This window comes from Phanerochaete carnosa (genome assembly GCF_000300595.1).
Source record: "Phanerochaete carnosa HHB-10118-sp unplaced genomic scaffold PHACAscaffold_1, whole genome shotgun sequence".
NCBI lineage: Eukaryota > Fungi > Basidiomycota > Agaricomycetes > Polyporales > Phanerochaetaceae > Phanerochaete > Phanerochaete carnosa.
Genome location: NW_006767628.1, coordinates 2,848,569 through 2,864,604, shown reverse-complemented (window position 1 = coordinate 2,864,604; position 16,036 = coordinate 2,848,569). Strand labels below are relative to the sequence as shown.

General features: G+C 52.8%; 7 protein-coding genes across 7 annotated transcripts; 2 read left to right on the top strand and 5 right to left on the bottom strand.

Moving 5' to 3' along the window:
- Positions 1-508: 508 nt before the first annotated feature.
- On the bottom strand, positions 509-2,269 carry PHACADRAFT_133931 (uncharacterized protein; the record flags this gene model as incomplete). The annotated part of the gene is made up of 5 exons (XM_007390330.1): positions 1,905-2,269; positions 1,660-1,851; positions 1,433-1,604; positions 1,043-1,377; positions 509-991 (listed from the first exon to the last, which is right to left on the bottom strand). The coding sequence occupies exons 1-5, from the start codon at positions 2,184-2,186 to the stop codon at positions 509-511; spliced, it is 1,464 nt and encodes a 487-aa protein (XP_007390392.1). The 5' UTR covers positions 2,187-2,269.
- A 517-nt stretch (positions 2,270-2,786) lies between these two features.
- On the top strand, positions 2,787-5,112 carry PHACADRAFT_156084 (uncharacterized protein; the record flags this gene model as incomplete). The annotated part of the gene is made up of 7 exons (XM_007390329.1): positions 2,787-2,844; positions 2,899-3,030; positions 3,085-3,151; positions 3,205-3,749; positions 3,813-4,260; positions 4,312-4,510; positions 4,570-5,112. 7 exons carry the CDS (start codon positions 2,787-2,789, stop codon positions 5,110-5,112), a joined length of 1,992 nt encoding a protein of 663 aa, XP_007390391.1.
- Positions 5,113-6,187: 1,075 nt separating this feature from the next.
- Positions 6,188-8,360, bottom strand: PHACADRAFT_247193 (uncharacterized protein). The gene has a single exon (XM_007390328.1). It carries the CDS (start codon positions 8,306-8,308, stop codon positions 6,587-6,589), a length of 1,722 nt encoding a protein of 573 aa, XP_007390390.1. The 5' UTR covers positions 8,309-8,360; the 3' UTR covers positions 6,188-6,586.
- A 1,272-nt stretch (positions 8,361-9,632) lies between these two features.
- PHACADRAFT_24178 (uncharacterized protein) lies at positions 9,633-10,269 on the bottom strand (the record flags this gene model as incomplete). The annotated part of the gene is made up of 4 exons (XM_007389519.1): positions 9,633-9,640; positions 9,699-9,731; positions 9,782-9,850; positions 9,909-10,269. 4 exons carry the CDS (start codon positions 10,267-10,269, stop codon positions 9,633-9,635), a joined length of 471 nt encoding a protein of 156 aa, XP_007389581.1.
- Positions 10,270-10,607: 338 nt separating this feature from the next.
- PHACADRAFT_83217 (uncharacterized protein) lies at positions 10,608-13,409 on the top strand (the record flags this gene model as incomplete). The annotated part of the gene is made up of 5 exons (XM_007390327.1): positions 10,608-10,817; positions 10,881-11,147; positions 11,199-11,775; positions 11,835-11,857; positions 11,907-13,409. The coding sequence occupies 5 exons, from the start codon at positions 10,608-10,610 to the stop codon at positions 13,407-13,409; spliced, it is 2,580 nt and encodes an 859-aa protein (XP_007390389.1).
- An 87-nt stretch (positions 13,410-13,496) lies between these two features.
- PHACADRAFT_84022 (uncharacterized protein) lies at positions 13,497-14,155 on the bottom strand (the record flags this gene model as incomplete). The annotated part of the gene is made up of 2 exons (XM_007390326.1): positions 13,497-13,587; positions 13,638-14,155. Coding segments are annotated over 2 exons (609 nt in total), but the record flags the coding sequence as incomplete, so codon positions are not given.
- A 924-nt stretch (positions 14,156-15,079) lies between these two features.
- PHACADRAFT_247190 (uncharacterized protein) lies at positions 15,080-15,641 on the bottom strand (the record flags this gene model as incomplete). The annotated part of the gene is made up of 1 exon (XM_007390325.1): positions 15,080-15,641. The coding sequence occupies one exon, from the start codon at positions 15,636-15,638 to the stop codon at positions 15,330-15,332; it is 309 nt and encodes a 102-aa protein (XP_007390387.1). The 3' UTR covers positions 15,080-15,329.
- Between the last annotated feature and the right edge of the window lie 395 nt (positions 15,642-16,036).

The window sequence follows — 16,036 nt, the reverse complement described above, 5'->3', positions numbered from 1 at the left end:
CCGGCGCTGACAGCGAAAATACCCCATCGCTTCCATCCTAAGAGGCAGAATGCTGCCCTCTCGAAGTCTCCGGGACGCAACGACTTCGCGGGGTCAACAGACGGCGACCCTGATCATCCACGAGACGAGGTCTTCTTCCTTGGACGGAAGGGCGATGATGTGTACTTCTGTGAGAGGAGATATGGCGCTTTCCGAGTTCTCAGGATTTCCCCGCTATCATCTGCCGCGTAAAATAGCTGGTGCTGATCACGTTCTCTTCTCTGTGTTTCCTGTTGGTGATAGCTGCTTTATTTTTCTTGCACGCAAGTTAGACATGTCCCGGACCCTCATTGCCACTGTCATCGTCGCATCCATGTTTATACCACGCAATACTTCTATCTATATATTATTCTACATAATTGTGCAATAAATTACACATTACTGTAAGATGAGGGAAACCGACGTATCTGATTATACTCGAGCTCATTGACAAGAAGACACAACTAGCAATTCTACTATAGACAACATCCTACGAGAGCTGTCTCGCCTCTTTGACGGATTTCGCCCAAGTGTACACATTCTCTTTCTCCACCTCTAACCCATGCTCAGAGCGCAAGTGTCTACGGAAATCGTATGCGCGAGTAAAAACATACTCGCACCGCTTGTCGCCACCTTTCACCTGATAGACATCGGGAATGAGACCGTGCAGGTCAGGAAAGGGACAGCAAAGGCTGCGCGGAGATGTCATCTTCTCTTGCGCACGTTTGACGTAGGACATTCCGGTGATATCGTCCACGCGTACTCCCCACAACTGCTGGGGATCACTTTCTGTTCCACTTGCCTCGGAATCATCAGCTGATCCATCTTCAACCTGGTCAGCCTTGTGTATCTTCCCGAGGTGACGCTGAAGAAGATGCTTGTAGCCGAATGCACGTCCACAGGACTCGTGAGGGCAGATAAAATTGCGGTGTCCAAGATGGTTGACGTTACGATGGTTTGTTAGCGCTTTTTTCTGCGACATATCACTCAATATACGCAACGTCCATACTATGAATGCTCTTACTGATTTAAAGTCCTTCACGCACCCCTCAGCGTCGCATTTCCAGTCACGGCCAATCTCACCACCCCTCCGCTTTTTGCGAGGCGGCTCACTAAAGATACTGTCCGCGTCGGAGTCAGCCGCAATGGCTTCTTCGACCTCGATCTGTTCATGAAGTTTCATGTGCGCCCGCAGTCCCCTCTGAGATTTGAACGTTTTGCCATTGCAAGACGAGCGAGGGCACTTTGGTGGGTGATCGGTGCGCATATGATGCTGGAGAGCTGTCCAGGTAGGGTAGTACGCGGGCGAGTTGTTCTGACTCGCGAGGCAGTCCGCATGAACGCACGTATATCTCTTCTCTGCGTGCAGGGACATGAATGTTGGTCAAGTTAGTGATGCTGTCTATTGACGAACCGTCATGAGTTCTCATGTGCCCACGTAACTTCTGATTCGTGAGGAAAGACTTATCACAACCTGGATGGCTGCAACGATACGGCTTTGCACCAGGAGGCGCATGTGCTGAGCATATGTGCTCTCGCAATTGATGGTGCTTCAAGAATGCGGCTTCACATGAAGACTCTATACACTTAAGCCGAAAGTCTTAGAACGCCATACACCCCTTGCAATCAAAGAAGACGCACCTTGAAGGGTTTATTGCCTCTATGGAGCTCGCTATGCACACGTAGATGCTGTGCAGTCCAAAAGCGTTTCTCACAGCCGGGCTCTTCGCAGACCAGGGGCCTGGAGGAGTTAGGAAGATGTGAACGAGCGTGGGCTTGGAGGTGTGCTTCTCGAAGATAACTCTTGTTGCAATTGATACATGTGAATGGGCGCTATAAAGGTGTTCGCCATGTTCTTGGTTAATGGAAAAAGTCACTCAACGTACGACTCCGGTGTGAGATCTCTCGTGCTCCGCTAGACGACACGGTTTAGCATACGCTTTCGTGCATCCCTCGTGACTGCACTTGTAGCGCCTTTCCCGCCCACAGAAAGAAGAGGGCCCTCCGTTTGGTGCGCCGGCCTCGTACTCTGATTCGGTATGCGGCTCGACGCCAGAAAGAGACGCAGTTTCAAGACGTAAAGAAAGCTCGTTTTCGGTTTTGCGTGCTTTACGCTTCCTGAGCACTACGGACGTCGTTGCCACTGGGGGAGTAGTAGTGGAAGCCATGACAAGCTAGATGGCTTCGAATTAGGCCCCAAATTACCCAGATGAAAAGAGAGCCTCAGAGCGGAGGAGAAATTTTGAAAGTTGTTAGCGCGGCAAACTAAGTAAGCCGGAGCGCGTCATTTGCCCTTTTGGGATGACCGATGCTTCAGCTGTTTGCGCTGGTGGTCGTTTCCTCCGATTAACTGAGAACCTTATACACATCTTGCGTGTCATTCTCCCTTTAAAGAGTTGTATAATTGAAATACACATAGAGGACTCGTAGTATGTCTCCTTGCTGTTTTGTGACCCGTCTTAATCGATAATCACTGAACGTAACGTGCTAATAAGCAGAAGCCACAGAATGCGCGGAGGCTGGTATAGGCTGGCGTAGCCTTTGCTTTGCGCCCCCGGCATGTATACGATGTATTGCATAGGAATTACCCTATGGATAACATCCGACTGTCCCACGGAGCATCCGTGCTGCCCAGCCGCGGTCAGCCACGCGCCGTCTCGAGACTATCCGTCGACCGGAATGCTCTAAGGTTGCCTGCCCTCCACCATACGTCTATTCCAAAGCTAGTCTTTGGCTGGTCTTTTCTTCCTTCTGTTTCTACGCTCAAGATGGCTCTGAGGGTACTGGTGACCTCTCTCCTTCTGAATCCAATCATCGGAGCTACTGGTAAGAGCCACTAGGATCCCCATTCGCTTCAAACGCTTACGCAATAACTTGTAGCCGATATAAACGACTGGGTCAACGTCGACTATGTGTTAAGTCAATCCAATGGAAAGACGAATGGTGCGACCGCCAATGCGCAAAACGCCATCGCATCGAAAGCCGCAAGCACAGCTAAGAACGGCCCGTGGAGTAAATCCATTTATTCCCCCTTCAGTTTGCTTCCATTCACGAATATCTCTTTAGTCATCGCTACCAAAGGCATCAACCCACCGAGCGGCGACCCTCGTGACTACTTGAGTTGGGCACCGTAGTAAGTGAGAAAAAGGACCTCGATTCCATTGGCTGACTCATACTCTCTTCAAGTCATTGGCCAGACTGCAACTGGTGCTCGAAAGGTTCAACCCACTTCGTGTCGCCTAATTCCACGGACCCGGACTCTGACGACGGGAGTGACACGGATGACCCTGAACGATCTGACGACTCGATTAGCGACACGGCAACAGCTGCGAGCGACATTGAAGATCTACGAGCGGAAACAGTCAATGCCAATTTCCTCGTTCATGACGCTGGCTCGCTCCAATCGAGGACGAACATCTTTGGTTCACACCATCGCATGAAGCGCGTTCGTCGGTCTTCGCCGCACGGCAGCTCCTCATACGTACCACACTCGAATCATGCCCGCAGACAGGCATCCGTTCCGGATAGTACTACCACAGCCGTGCCGATACCCCCCATTCTGCCCACAACGATGCCTGAGTCTCCAACTACTGTTCCGCTTCCAGGGAGTACCACGTCTACGTCAAATCATGTTGTCGGTACGCAAGCTCCTGCTCAGGCACCGGCAGAAACTCAACAGAAGAAGACGTCGTGCACACCATCTCCAACTAAGAGCCTCGCTCCTAGTGCAAGTGAGTCCTAAGTCGTGATCCTGCGTATATGTACAATGTATATTGACATGCCTTTCGTGACAGCGTGGACAACGTGTCCATATGTTGTACGTGATGGAAAGGTCAATCCTGATACTGACGAGCTTGTCGGTCCTGATGCTGCACAAGACATGTCCCAGTCGGCCGTATTCAATGCTATCGCCTATGCGCTTCAGAAGAACCGAGCTTATTCGCAGAATGTCGCCAGCGCTATCGACACCTTTTTTCTGTCCTCGAGCACGGGCATGCATCCCAACGTGAACTTCGGGCAGCTCGTACGCGGACTCGGGAAGACCCATCAGGTCGGCACGTTCACGGGTATTCTCGATCTGCGGGGGATGGTTAAGGTTGTTAACGCGATTCAATTGCTGCGAAGCACGAAGAGCCCGGACTGGACCTCCACCAGAGAACAATCCATGATGACTTGGACGCAGAACTACGTTTCATGGCTACAGAACAGCGACCTTGGGAAGGAGGTCTCGACCAAAGCCAAGTGAGCGCTGCTAGTGTTGCGACACTGGGCGAAAGCTAACCATCGCCACAGCAACCATTTGACGTTCTACGTGAACCAATTGGCTTCCACGAAGATGCTCACGGGCGATACCAAAGGAGCAGCGACCGTCCTGCAGAATTACTTCAACAACCAGTTCCTGGACCAGATTTCGCAGTCTGGCGAGCAACCATTTGAGGCCGTTCGGACCCGTCCTTTCCATTATCGGTGCTTCAATTTGGAGGCGATGATCGTGAGTCTCTTCTGTTGTATCGTAAACGGCATGGCAGAGATGTCTAATTTTTATTGTAGACCAACGCGAAGCTAGGCGACCAGCTGGGCCTAAATTTTTGGACAGCGAAGTCAAAGTACGGTGCGACAATCCAGACAGCACTCGATTACGCGATGTCGGTCAATCCTAAAGGCGAAGATGTCTCTGACATCTTTCCGCATGTCGCAACGGTCGCTGCAGCATATGGCGATCCCAAGGGGAAGTACGCGTCCTTTCTGCAGAAGTACATCAGCAGCTACCAATCGCAGCCGTTTTGGTTCTACGACCAGAGCGCCGCACTACCTAATTCGCCCGCTGGTAAGACTAGGAAACGCAGCGATGCTGCTCCCGTTTCCAAGCTGGAGTCTCCTACCGCGGCCAGCCAAGCTTCCTCTGCCGGACCGACGACTTTCGTGGACCCCGTGGAACCCGTAGCGACCCAGAACTCTACGATACCATTTGAATGCCCCGCAGTATTTAAGGATGCGCCCGCTGTGGAGCTTGAAGACGGGCTGTACGTTACTTGCGACCAGCTAAAGCCGTTCTTTGAGGCAGCCTCGATAGATACCAAGAACAGTGTATAGTCACTTCGTCTTCCAATGTAGTAAATTGTATTCGATTGTGCTCGTCCTGCAAAAGCCACGGCAGAGTCAGGGCCCGGGCCATGCGGCCCCGCCGCAGGACCCCGCGCAGCGTGTACGGTAGACGCCAGGTCAGACTCCTTGTCCTTGATCGTCATACCGTCTCACTCTTGTTTCTTCCTTCAATTCCTCCTCCGTTTTCATTGCTTTTTCACGGCCTATTAACGACATGGCTGACGCCTCAGGTTCCGCCGCTGATAAATCTGTTCAGGTTAAGCTCGTTCTACTTGGTGCGTTTCGTCGTGGGCGGTGTTATTGAGACTTCGTCCTGCTCCGGTCAGTACATTGCGAGCCATACTCACACATTTGATTGATCTAGGCGAGGCTGCTGTGGGGAAGTCTTCTGTAGTCCTCCGCTTCGTACGCGCCAAAATGTTCTCGCGATCCCGTAGCTCGTCACTCACTCCTCGCCAATAGGTATCAAACGAGTTCCAGGCGAATAAGGAACCGACAATCGGTGCTGCGTTTTTGACCCAAAAGTGTAGACTAGAGGACCGCGTTCTGCGCTATGAGATCTGGGACACTGCTGGACAAGAGCGTTTCCACTCTCTCGCCGTACGTTCACACGGATTCCTCAGCTGAATTTGCTCAGTGGCACATAACTCTACCTATAGCCCATGTACTATCGTAACGCGCAGGCCGCCGTCGTTGTCTACGACGTTACGAAAGCGTCTAGTCTCGAGAAGGCCAAGACCTGGGTCAAAGAGCTTCAACGGCAGGCGAATCCCAATATAGTCATTGCGCTCGCAGGCAACAAGGTTGATCTCGTCCAGCCATCACCATCGTTGTCCTCTTCCTCCAATGCTGATGCTGAAGACGAGGCGGATGATGCCACCGCCACGCCTGGAGAGGCCGCTGCTGGAGGAGAACCCGAGAGCTTGAGACAGGTCCCGAGAGAGGAGGCAGAGGCGTATGCTCAGGAGGCAGGCTTACTGTTCTTCGAGACTAGTGCAAAGACTGGCGAAGGCATTGTTGAGATCTTTACGGAGATCGGTGAGCCCATCTTATATCTACCAACTTCCAAGGTCGGTACTCATCTCGCTCAAATAGCCAAGAAGATACCAATCGACCAAATTATGGCATCCTCTCGTGGTGGCGCCGGCCGGGGAGGTGCTGCGGGCGGTCGTGCGGGCGATAGTGCTCAAGGAGGCAATGTGAACTTGCAGGAGAACCAAACTAAGGGCAAGGACGCCTGCAACTGCTGAGACTCCTTGCAATGCCTCTGCATACACGCACAGACCCCAGCTGACTTCTCCACCGACCGCATGCGTACAGCTTTCTTTTTCTATCGCTGTCATCTTCCTGATTCAACGCCCTTTGTTTCACCGGTACATGTATCCTATGATTTATTACATCTGGACATATTGACATACCCGCGTCAGCGAGAAACTACAGCTCGGCGTGTGAGCACAATTATCTACTCGGTCCCTGATTCCCTTGCCGGAACAAGATCAACATACGGCGGCGGATGAGTAACGGTCTCTTGATCATTGCTTGATGCATGTTCATCTGGCACACCATATGGCGGAGGGGCATGCTCATGAGATACCCCTGGCTGTGAGCTCATCTCGCTCGCAGCTGCATTTGACTGCGTAGGTGCTACTGCGGGGTGCATCAGAGGCGGTTGGCCGTGGTGAGCGTTCGGAGATCGGAACACAGAGTCGATGGACGGTGGGGGATCTGAGGGATCATCCATGGGTGGGGGTGGAGGCGGCGGGACTGCGCTTTCGGCTGAAGCGTCTGGGTGTTGCTCGAGTGCGAGCTCGAGTGCGTTCAGTGCAGACCTCCCGTCCAGCATCGCGAGGCTGGTGACATTCGGATCGCGCGTTGCCATCTCCATCGAAGGTGGAGGTGTTACAGGCCGCTCCTGCTCCTGGTAACCATCGAACTGTTCAGACGGTGGGAATCCGAACAAGACTCCTTCACCGTCGAACGTTAGCTGAGAAGGTGGCAGCGGCGGGATCATGGCTGAGTCATGCTCGACAGGGACGTAGATCTCGGTCTCCGATTCTTGGAACGTCGGTAGTCTTGACCCGGATGCGACAGAGGCGGAGAAGAAAGGCGGTGGCGCATCGCGTTCTTCAAAGGGCGGAGGTGCTGCGCTATAACTGGGCCCCGGCTCACCTTCTGAGTACTGCGGCGCGTCACCGTCCTCCTGCCTAACGGTCCGAGTTGGAGGACGATCGTGCTTCTTATGGTAATCCATTGCCAAAGACTCTTCCACCTCAGGAAGAGGTGCAGTAGGCGGCAGTATGAGAATGGGGATAGCGATGGTGGAGACTCGCTCAGTATGTGAACGCATGTTCATGAAGGTCGCGTGAACAACAATGGAGAACGAGACGTCGTGAAGCACTGTAGATTGAGATATAGATGTGCACGACGTGCTGACTTCATGCGCGACATCTCCCGAGCTGGAAAGTGCATCCCCGTGTATTTCGTTTGAATTGTGTGGGGAATCCTCTTCCCGAGGGTGCAATACTAAGCGGATTTGAAGTGGGCGCGTCGGGTGAAGCCTGCATGAAGTGCCCGAAAGCGCGATGACTTCTCCGCCGCCGGGCGTGCCGATAAATTGGCGCAGGTCGAGGGCGTACGAAGTGGACATATCGTTAGATTTCTGAACGGGAACAAAAGCGGAAGTGTTTGGCTGGCTTTGTTGACTGTCCTCGGGTTCAGGCTTGTCCTTGGGGCTCAGCTCGACCATCCTGACGAGTTCCGCGCGTATATTCCGCAGCCGAAGTCCATCGTCCAAGATTAGCTCTCGCCTCGGAGACGGTATCGAAATGTACAAGGGTATGTGTTCTCTTGCTCTGAAAGTCGTCCGGGGTACCTGCACTGCGACTGGCGTGGGGTCTGTGATCTCCTGTGTTTCGGACATCACTTGCAGCATATCTGGGTGCGATGCATAGCGTCGTGTGTGGGCGAGTACTGTGCTCGAGACGGGAGCTTTGGCGGCGTCAGACGGATGAAGGGTCGCAGTTAGAGTGTATTCCAGCGCAGAATGTGAAGTGTGTATGCACTGCGGCGCGTCAGGCGGCAGTGGGAGGGAGAATAGATAGCTTTGTGAAGGTACTGCGGTATCATTCCCTTTTGAAGAGAATAACACGGTCTCGACTGAGATTAGGTCAATCTCAGTAGCCATGGACCGTTCAACACAGCGTAAAGCAATCGTCCTGCGGGGCGAAGTTTTTAGTCCATAACTACTGACTGTGCAAGAACATTGCAGCACGTACACTTGCCTCCACGAGTCATGATTTAAACCCTTGATGAGCACCTCTCCCTCGATAGCAGCCCGTTCCCCGTCCGCCCCGAGATACCCCTTCTGAAAGCTGAGCCCGCCTGAAGGCGGTACAATCAGAATCTGAGGCTCGTCTACATGAATTTCTCCGCCGGGATCGCTCAAGATATTTTGCGAGTACGTTGGTGGGGGTTCAGAAGTCATGCTGGTGATAGCTGCGGAGAAAAAGGGAATTTCGAAGAACGCCAAATAGATTCGTAAGTACTGTGCTGGATCATATTCACAGCATTCTCCGAGGCGCCCATAACTCGCGCCCGTTTCCGAAGAAGGGCCGAAGGCGCCACAAGGACAATGAAGTACTATTTGTTCACAGATGATGTAGAGGGTGTCATTAGTAGCGATATTACAAAGAGACATGTATGTACTTAGAGCCAACTATTCAGCAGAATGTGCGAACAGGTTAGAAGCCCTGAGTAAGCATGACATGGTCCACCGAAAACAGGGCTGCTGCAAACTTTTGGCCTGAACGAACCACGTATGACTGGGTGCTCTTTCAAGCCATCAGACGCGAGGGGATAGCTTACTCATGATGAGATTGACCTGTCCAGATATCAGATACGAAATCAATTGAAAAGAACTACGCGGCACTCACGTACACACGATTTTGTCACCGAGAGCGCGGTGCGGTATGTACACTGTATTTGTGAACAAATCGACGCGAGTGTGTTCCTACTACCTATAGTCGTGTGGGATGTCCAATCCACCCTATATCCGGTAAATAGAAGGAAAACCAGAGGGAGAATAGTAGCCATGACTAATAATTGGCTACACATTGACCTCGCAGTACCGCAGAATAGGTACACAACACTTCGATAGAGCTGACATTAATTGCAGGGACAGATTTAATCGCGTGAATAAAACGGTGTTATACGTGCGATCAAATGGCTGGATTGAGGCTCGGGCGAAACTATAAAACGAAGAAGCTGAGATGACAACGTACAGAAGAAGTGTACCCATCAGCGGCAGACTATCTGTCTCTCCCGACTAGTAATGAAAGCACAGAGGGAGCAACTCCGACGGAAGCGCGGTGGATTCGTTGATCTCGGCTGCACATTGACCCCAAGAAACCGTAGTGAAGCGGTAACCGGGGCTTCGATAGAGCCTCACCATCGCGATTTAAGTGACTCGCTGAAATGAAAGAAAGAGCATAACATACGGCCTAGAGTAATCAAAAACCTGTGCGACGCAGTGAGATACACGCCAGCCAGCGTTATAAAGTTAATTGAACACTTACAACATTGACAGTCGAACGGACAAAGAGGTGTGCCTGATGCACGGATTCATAAGTGTATTGACCGGGGGGAGAAAAAGACACACCTCCACTTTCGGCATTGATACCAAGCTCGTCCTCTTTGAATATAAGAAAACCATCCTCCGTTTTGCGCCCTAAGGCGAAAGATATTACAAGGCAAAATTAGAACATTTACCGCCGTCAAAGACATACTTGGCCCAGTGCCTCTGGAGTCCTTGAAGCGCTCCTCCTCCTCACGGTCGACTTTGGGTTTGTTCTTGGTTTCCGTCAACTGCTCGGGCTTGGGCTGCTTGCTGCGCTTTTTCAATGACGCAGCGAGCTGAAGGGAAGGGTCCACGACAGTCTCGGGGACTCTCTTTTTCGCAGGCTGCTCAGCAGACTCTGATTCGTCTGCCGTAGATTTTCCTTCCGCTCCGCGCTTGCGCTTCTTCACACTCTTTTTCTTCTGCTTCTCTTTCTCTGGGGCTTGGGAGGTAGACGGCTGGGGCGCTGACTTGGCAGTCGCGCCCTCTTTACTAGCGGCGAAAATGTCGTCTATCTCTGAGGCCGGCATGGATGAGAGGAGAGAGCAGACAAAGAGAATCTAGAAAAGGTTGGCGCAGGTTGGCGCGCGTGACGAGCTGAGCGCCTGCGAATAAGCGGCCGCGTTGAAATCGTGAGTGCGGATTGGAGACGGACAAACAAGATCTATAGGACGTTCGAGAGCTCGGGCAACGACGAAAGAGGCCCACTAGCGAATTTCATGCTGTGCGTCTCCTCCCAATTTACCCGCGCAAGCCTCTGATCTTCTCTACCAGTCCTCAAACCCCCTTTTCTCCTGCTCAGCCACCGCCGGCTTCGCCAGATGGTTCATTGTCTTTCAACAACCTTGACCCTTACACGGCCAAGCAGATGGCCGCGCTCCAGGCGACTAGTTTGGCAAAGGCGGGCAACCGCTACGCCCCAGGCGGCGGGACTTCGGCATCATCATATTTCGGAGGTTTATCGACGCATCAGTTGCCGCGGACAGATTCTTCCTCTAGTGCTCCTGAGCTCAACAATTTCCCTCCGCCCATATCCGCACAACAACAAGGCGCGCAGGGTCCGTCCTTGCACACTAACGTAAGTTCGCCGCACGCACCCTGCCCCACCTCACCGCTTACCCACACCTGTCGCCCACTTCAGAACATGAACCCCGCTGCAATGCAGCAGCAACAGCAACGGAAGAAACAGTTCCTCGTCGGTCTCGGAAACGTCATGTTACAGCGCGGTGTACCACTCCCGCCTCAGCTCACGGGACTGCCATATCCACCGGGTTACGACCCATCTACCTCACCGTGGCGCTCGCTCGAAGTATCCAATGCGGACCTCGGTGTATTTAGACTCGCGGGTAAGGACATCGACATATTCAGGCTGTGGGCACTAGTGCTGTCGTCGGGGGGTTCTATGAAGGTATGTCCTACTATCATCTTCGGTTTCCCGCGCGTCGTAACCTCCACCAAGCTCAGCCAACAAGGACTATGGGGACAGCTCCTACAACATCTCGACCTACCAGATCAGCACATGTCAACGAACGGACAACCGCAGTCCACAGCGAACACGCTGCAGCACTACTACATGCAATTGCTCGGACCCTTCGAGGAGGCATACCGGAAAAACCAGATGCGCGACCAGCAGCGAATGCAAGGCCGCGCCCAACCAGGTTTCCCTATGCCTGTCGCTGCTCAAGCGCGGCCACCCTCTATGGGCGGAATGCCTGGAACGTTTCCACCGGTGGGCACTCTACCGGCTATGGGTGGTGTCAATGGCTTAGACGTGATGGGTCAGCCTATGGGCGGCGGCAACTTACAGGTACCTGACCTCCCCGCTAGTGGTTTGAATATGCCATTTGCGACTGGCCAGGTCCAGAGCCCACAACGGCATGGCTCGCAGCCTCCAATACCTAATGGTCTCAATCCCATGACTGCGACCGCATCTATGTCGGACCTTAATGGCGCTGGCTCGGTGGACTTGGATATGGAAGGACGGAAACGCAAGATCGAGGAGACAGACGAAGGAAAGCGAGCTAGACAGAAAATCGGTGTGTCTGCTACTTCCCGCCTGCTAATATTGCATGCTAACATTCCCCTTCATCCATAGGCGAAGCTGCCAATGTACAAACTGTGAGTTCGGTTGTCGGGTTTTCCGCATCATCTCTCAAAGCATACCCAGGGTTCCGTCACGACACGAACTATCAGACAGCCCTCGAGACGAAAGATCGAATATGTTCCCCTCGCACGGGAAGTCGATAGTGCTGGCGGACGCGACTTGGACGCTATTCAACAGGAATACCTGCATGTTGCGCAGCGGCCTATCAAAGACCTGAATGACTGGGGAACTGTGGATATTGAAGCCCTGACATTGTCGCTACGCTCACGATTGTCGCACGAGCTGTCTTACGCGTTGGCCACTATGACTGTCCTAACGCTCGTGCCTTACAAGCAGTACTCCGGCTTTCCTATCTCCCAGACCCCAGACCTATTTGAGGAGCTCCTCGATGTCCTTGAGGAGACCGCATTCTCCGAACCGGAGGAGGACATGCCACGCAACGCACCGTACAAGCCGATCGTTACCCACCGACATCTCATCAAGGGGCTAATTGAGGAGGGCACGGATCCATTCGCCAGCCTGAAACCTAAGCAGGGTTTCAAGGATGCGAAAGTAGGACCAGGCCAGCGACCAGGAGACATTGTCATTGCCATAACCAACATCATTCGTAATCTCGCTATACACCACGAGATAAATGCCGAACCTATTGCTAAACACCATCGGCTCCTGAGCTTACTTCTCCGGTTGTGCAGCCTGAAGCCTACGAGCAGCGACTCGGTACCGACTCCTCTGTCGCCTGTTCTCACCACGAACGATCTCGTGACGATACGACGAGACGTCGTCAACGTTCTCCTCCACATAGGCTTCGCGGTCCGCTTTTCGACTTCGAACCTCCGAGATGCACGGAGGGCCATCGAGCTTTGTGCGTCTTATCTTGTCGACCCAGTCGATGCCATCCCCCCTTGGCCTTTGCTCTTCTCTCAAGGCCTGCCAGCAAACCTGCACCCCCCGAAACCGCCAACGATCATCGATACTGCCCTTGAGACGTTCACACGTCTGAGCCATCCTGATGACAATCGCCAGGTGCTCTTCGCTGCGATTCCGGAGAGCTGGTTCTGGGAGCTGCTCGAGTCGCTGGTGCACCGGCTACCAATCGAGAACAACGATTTCACCGTTATCCAGCGTGGAGACTGGCTCGCCTACCTCGAACGCGTCATGATGGCGATCTACTCGATCGCGTTCCTTGCGTCGCCTGCGCTCAAACAGCGGGTCAAGACCAACCGTCAACTCGCGTTCACCAAGGTCATGCTCCGCGTTATCAAAAAATTCACGATTTACGCGACGCCGGAGACGCGTGTGCACTTTGCGGTCGCTGTCCGTAGGGCAGTTGAGGCACTGAAGCTCGTGGACGAGGCAGGCGACTCATTCGACGTCACGCCGTCGGCGATGCCCACACTAACGTTCGGCATGGGGTATGGTGAGCACGGGGAGTCGCGTGTGGAGAAGGGCATGGGCCTTCTGAGTGGATACCAGGAAGAGATAACATGGGGGTTAATGATGCAGAGAGAGGTGGACGATCTGTTGTTCTCGGAGCTCTCTAGTCTTGTCAGAGTGCAACCGGAGTGACCTTGTGCGCTGCTGTTCTTGCATATGTCGTCGCTTTGTCTGTTGCTTTCATAATTTAGCCTTGCTTTGTATATGAGCTGTATAAAATTATACGGATGTATCTAGCAAGGATTGCCGTGGGGGTTCGTCAAGGGTATCTATCCTATCACAAACAACAACATTACCGCTGCCGTCGCCCCTGCGATCCGTTAGCGAAGGTGCAGATGTCGACAGGGAAAGAGCACTCACATGACGAGAGGTATCTCACCCTTATATATGTCGCCCAGAGAGAACCATCCGGCATAAGAAGTCGACTGGGCGACGATTGTATCTGAAAAGTCACCGTACGCTTGTTTGACATCCCACAAGCGTACGCAGCCGTCCGCACCGCAGGTGACAAGATTCAACCGGTGCGTACCATCATCGAGCCATTCAACCTTATAAATGCCGTACTGGCCGTCTTCCTTAGTCGCCTCCACCGCTGCGCCATGCGGAAACTCATAGAGAACTCTGCGTCCAAGGAAACGGGCGTCGTAGACGTGAGTGACGTTGTCGCTGCGCGCTATAGCGAGATATATCGAGTCGGGACTCAAGAGCACTTGCTGTACGCGCGGCTTGCAATCGAGATCCGGTTGCAGGGTGAATGGCGGTAGAGTGATATCTGTAATCGGTCGATGAAGATTCTTCAAGTCGTACAATGTCAGCTCGAAGATATTTTGCTCGCCACAGGTCGCATGTGCTAGCCATGTTCCTATGGTACGAGGGGTCAAGACGACAGCAGGCTGAGCATGGACAGATTGCTACCTGTCGGGTCCACATCCAAACATTCGCCCGCGGCAGTGTTGCCAAAAGACGTCCCCTTCTTGCTTCCTGTTGCCACGTCAAAGCACTTGTGGCATCCGGCGTACTCGTCTTCAGTCCCAGAAGTTGTGTATAACTTGTTCGAAAACCTTCCTCTTCCCCAAGCGACGGACTGTACTGGATGCCCTTCTGTTCCGGCATGAAGTGTCATCGGGGCATCCTCGCTGCTGTGAAGAAGACAGGTGCTATACAGCCGTTAGCTAAACCTAGAGCGGTGCCAAACACGAGCAAACGCACCCATTGTTTGTCCACGCGGCAAAGATCGACCCGCTAGGCTTGTACTGCAATCCCTCAGGAATAGCGTCCATATAGCGTGCCACTGATGATACTATGGTCAGGAGGGTTGCGTTGGCCCCAAAGGACACATACCTCGATGTCTCACAGGCCTCTCTGGATTAGCGCAGTTCCAGAGTATTATTTTCTTGTCTCTACCGCACGATGCAAAGCGAGTTGAGCTAAATTGCATGATCAGGAAACTGTGCGGCTGTGCGATGAAAGTCGCTTACTCGGCAGGGTCGAACTGAACGTCGTTGACCGTATACGTCTTCGTGTGGACATCTGCTACGTCTAAGACGTGAGTTGCGACCCACGCTGTGCTTTGTGAATACGCACATACCCCCTACTACCTGGTGTGGTGATCTGCTCATTTCGTGCTCGTGCAGTATTATTTCTAGAGATCGTGAAGCACTGCAGGTTCAGAGTAAGCCTGAGTTATCAATACATACCTTTGTTGTTATAAAGCACTTTAAGCGTGCCTTCCCTGTTATATAAAATATTTCGCTCTGCGAAACCCTTCCGTAGGTCAGCTTTCAAAGATATCCAGCGGGTGCGGACACTGACCGTCGTCCTCTACGTCTCCATCCAAGACACAACTTGCAACGATCGTTATTGGTCCACTTTGTGCAACGGTATTCACAGCTGGGAGATTTGCGATCAGGTTTCGAACAAGCGAGAACTAGATCTACTGACATCCTGGAGAGAAATGAGGCAACACCCTTCTTCGAGTCATCTCGAGCCGCGCTCTGGCTGTGGGCACGTTCAGACATGATCCAGATGTCCTCATCAATCTATGTGCTGGGATCATATTATATGTCGATGAATGCAAACCCGAGAGCTAAGTTCAAAGTTCAATAGCGAGAACTCTGAATATGAGAAAAAGTCAACCTTGGACCAGACTCTGCCAGTCTTAGTCGGATGGGTGTCGTACGTTGACCGTCCCACTCCACTGCGATGTCCAGAGAAAATCGAAGTCGCTGCCGCCTTTTCTTTCTGCCTCTGAATTGCCGGAAGGGAGAGTACGAGTTCGCGTGTAGATTGAGCCAGCTCCTCGTCCAGATCGCGGACAGTCTGGGATTTGCCGCGACCGGCAGGTCGAGTGTTCCACTGCATTCTCAAGCTCAGCTGAGGACGGCTCTCTAATGCCTTCGACGCGTGAACTTACGTTTGCATGGTTATTGATATCAAGTGCAGCATAATCCTCCTCTTCACCATCAGAAATCTCAATAGTCTCCGCACGTCTGGAGGGTACGTCCTCAGAGACGGCAGCTATACCTGAACTCGGTCTAGCCAGTCTTTGAGTTGCCTTCTCTGTCTGTGAGCGGTCTCAGTGTATGTAGTGCGACCGAAAGAATCTCGTACGCACGACTATTCTTATCCCCTTCTCCAATGTTCGTCTTAGGCTGGGCTCAGAGTTTTGTCGCACACTGCTAGTGGACGCAATCGGCTGGCGGCGGGATGGACCTGCAGTTGCTGGTACCGCCGCCGACTGGGGTTTGTCTTCGTCCCCG